The 3,586-nt window shown below is 36.0% G+C and overlaps 1 protein-coding gene across 2 annotated transcripts; it reads right to left on the bottom strand.

The window, feature by feature from the left end:
- Positions 1-902: 902 nt before the first annotated feature.
- LOC108380588 (terminal uridylyltransferase Tailor-like) lies at positions 903-3,116 on the bottom strand. 2 transcript variants are annotated; one of them, XM_017636975.1, is made up of 7 exons: positions 2,923-3,116; positions 2,554-2,872; positions 2,242-2,466; positions 1,929-2,177; positions 1,700-1,870; positions 1,406-1,607; positions 903-1,351 (listed from the first exon to the last, which is right to left on the bottom strand). In XM_017636975.1, the coding sequence occupies exons 1-7, from the start codon at positions 2,947-2,949 to the stop codon at positions 1,099-1,101; spliced, it is 1,446 nt and encodes a 481-aa protein (XP_017492464.1). In that variant the 5' UTR covers positions 2,950-3,116; the 3' UTR covers positions 903-1,098. The 2 variants fall into 2 exon arrangements, with proteins under 2 accessions (XP_017492464.1, XP_017492466.1); XM_017636977.1 differs by having other exon boundaries at positions 2,942-3,116.
- Positions 3,117-3,586: the final 470 nt, after the last annotated feature.

Genomic DNA, 3,586 nt, shown 5'->3' with positions numbered 1-3,586 from the left:
TACCTTTTTTAATATGCTTAAATTTAAACAAACATATTTTAGAGTGTAGTTAACTCGGCAAAGATTTGTGTGTATGTTACTGATGAGCTGACGGTATTCTATTGCAAGTTTTGTTTGATATGGAGGGAAAATTAATCGATTTTTTACGGAATTATCCAGAACTATATAATTCAATTAAACATTAGTAAAATAAGTCTTCTTGGTTTCAATGAACTTCATTTNGATTTGTGTGTATGTTACTGATGAGCTGACGGTATTCTATTGCAAGTTTTGTTTGATATGGAGGGAAAATTAATCGATTTTTTACGGAATTATCCAGAACTATATAATTCAATTAAACATTAGTAAAATAAGTCTTCTTGGTTTCAATGAACTTCATTTTAATGAAAGTACCGGACGACATGCTACGAATGTGTATGAATTGGTATCACTGATCGATGCTGATTGGCAATGATACCGAACTGATACGGCACTGATTTGTGAAGATAGATCTTAACTTACTAGAGTTCCCGGCCAGATGAATTATGGATACTAATAAAGGCAAAATTCTTCCCCTGAAGGGGTTTTTCCCATTTGAGTTTCAATACGGCTTCTCCTTAACTTTGATGCAAAATTACTCACGATGCGTCGCAAAGCACGCCGGATATTTGCTAGTATATATTAAGTCATTATTGCGCCATGATCTCACAACGATTATCAACACAGCTGACTTCTTTAAAAAATGCTGCCACTCCATCAAATCTACTTTAGTCACACGCGCTGCCACATTATGATTCATTCGTAGTGGATCCTGTACGACCATATGCTTATCTAATTCTATGCCAAAATCTTTGGCAGAATTCTTGCTCTGTACAAAATTGGTATATCTGCAAATAAAAAAAATATTTACACCAAGNTGTGTATGAATTGGTATCACTGATCGATGCTGATTGGCAATGATACCGAACTGATACGGCACTGATTTGTGAAGATAGATCTTAACTTACTAGAGTTCCCGGCCAGATGAATTATGGATACTAATAAAGGCAAAATTCTTCCCCTGAAGGGGTTTTTCCCATTTGAGTTTCAATACGGCTTCTCCTTAACTTTGATGCAAAATTACTCACGATGCGTCGCAAAGCACGCCGGATATTTGCTAGTATATATTAAGTCATTATTGCGCCATGATCTCACAACGATTATCAACACAGCTGACTTCTTTAAAAAATGCTGCCACTCCATCAAATCTACTTTAGTCACACGCGCTGCCACATTATGATTCATTCGTAGTGGATCCTGTACGACCATATGCTTATCTAATTCTATGCCAAAATCTTTGGCAGAATTCTTGCTCTGTACAAAATTGGTATATCTGCAAATAAAAAAAATATTTACACCAAGCTTTCGTTAAATGCTTTAAAGTTACCGTTCCGGCATTAGGCTTTCAAAATTTTCTATTTTTATATGTGTACGTCCAAAATAGGGGCATATTACATGCGATTCATAATCGAAATCAGCATAATATATAAAAAATTCTTTAATGTGTTGCTTGCAACTCGATGGGCTGACGCTAAGAACTTCCATTTTCAATTCAGTTAAGGGTATCTCAATAAAGTTGCTAATCCATGCTGTAATATAAAAATTATGTATGTATACATAGTAAATTGATGCATGTTTAAGAGATAAACGTGCGTGTCACATATTATTTGTGTTAACTTACGTCCAACTAAGACATTGGCCAACATATTCTTTTGCAGAGTCTCAATTGAGGGCAAAAAATTGTTGATCTGTAAATAGTAAATTACCATCAACGACATACAGTACGTAGTTATACGCCTATTAAGTCCTGTGAGCTCTAGCCATTTTTTCATGAATATGCACATTCGTCGCGCTAAAAACTTTGAATTAATGACAATTTACAACAGATACTCGTGAAATTTTGAAATTACCTATAGGCTGTTGTTGGAAAATATATTCAAGCATTTGCTTATTGCAATAACTTATACTGTTGGAAAAACCAACATCACACTTTATTTTAGTCCTAGTGTTAGTCAACTTTAGTATGGGTATACGTGCACCTCTAGCAGCATGGTTCAAGCGCCAATCTATGGTTTTATTTTTAAAAACGTAAAAAGCCCGGTCGAAGATTTGCAACGTCTCTGCTGTGGCAGCATGCTCGAATTCATTGAATCGTCCACCTAAACGAAAATGTATTGTATTTGTTATACGTACACATCACACAAAATGTAATATTTTTCCTACCGATATCAACGTATATATCAAGATCCGAATTTCCTGTACCAATACCAGTTATTCGCGAACCGAATTTATACATTTTGATGCTTTTGTCGGGAAACACTTCCTTAAGAATATCCGACAGCGAATTCTCTATAACGTCATATTCCGCGATTTGTTTTAATGTCTCTGCTACTTGCAATTGATCGGCGAAAAATTTTCCGAAATCGCTCTCAACAATCGCCTTCGCTCCTATTATGTTTTAAGAAAAGATAGCTAAGAACTTTATTTATATAAATAAAAAGTAAAAAAAAGTTTATGAAACGAAAGTATGCTTACGCTTTGGCAAATTTACTCTTTTGGCAGTTGGGTGTCGTTCTGCCAAATGGATCGCGGCCTTGTCAACCGTATTGCCCAAATTTTTCTTGCAAAAGGTGCAATGGTAAATCTTTTGTATTACCTCCAACTCTTTGGGTGTCACAAACATAAAGTCATCCGTGGCCTCTATTACGGTAGGGTTTTGATCTAGGAATTTTTCAATTCCAAGCACCACATTTCTCAACGAATCATAAAGATAGGGATCAATTCGGTTATAAATTTTGCCGCACACTTCCAAGGAGTTGAGGAATAGTGTGGATTCCAGAGTCAAAGGATGCAACTGATGGATGGGCAAATTATATATCATATTTCTCTAATCTGGCTACTTACATAAAGTTGTTTTACTGACGCCGCCATTTTCAATGTAAAATGAATTTCTGCAACTTGCTGACGATGGGGGTAGTTAAACGGAACGTTATCTTTCCGCAAGCAATTAAAAATTAAACAAAATGCGCCAACCACAGTACACACTAGTAATGAGCGATATTTCACTACCGGTAATTTTATCACTGATTTAAAAATCGTTTATCTAGTGACGTGCTGAATTGTCGGTACCCAATACTTCCTCTTCGGTACCCGATACCGATTCTTAACATTAAACCTTCACCTTTATATGCATTTCAAGTATAGCATGGGTAGGCTTTAGATTGGTAACCCCGGAGTAAGGCATTAAGGAAAATATGGGGGGAAATCTTTAGTTATTTGCCGGTTTTTTTTGGGGAGTGGGAGCGAAGGGGGAGGGGGTGTAGCGATACTTGCTGCTTATCCACTTGCTATGTAATTTATAATTTTAACAAATGATACTGTTCTTTTAAACATCAAGTTGTGAAAATAAAATGAGAGTTTGTTCAGAAGTTTGAAGAGAAACATCTTTTTCTCAAATATATATTATCTCTATATATTGGTGACCCCGACGTGATGTTCACCTCTCCTGCAGTAACCCGAAACGCTGCACGAGCACAGAACGCTCCAAGTAATCAAGTTACTGAAGATG

This window comes from Rhagoletis zephyria, unplaced genomic scaffold (genome assembly GCF_001687245.7).
Source record: "Rhagoletis zephyria isolate East Lansing unplaced genomic scaffold, Rhagoletis_zephyria_1.1 Rzeph_scaffold_19708, whole genome shotgun sequence".
In the NCBI taxonomy this organism is placed as follows: Eukaryota; Metazoa; Arthropoda; class Insecta; order Diptera; family Tephritidae; genus Rhagoletis; species Rhagoletis zephyria.
This window is presented reverse-complemented; position numbering and strand designations above follow the sequence as displayed.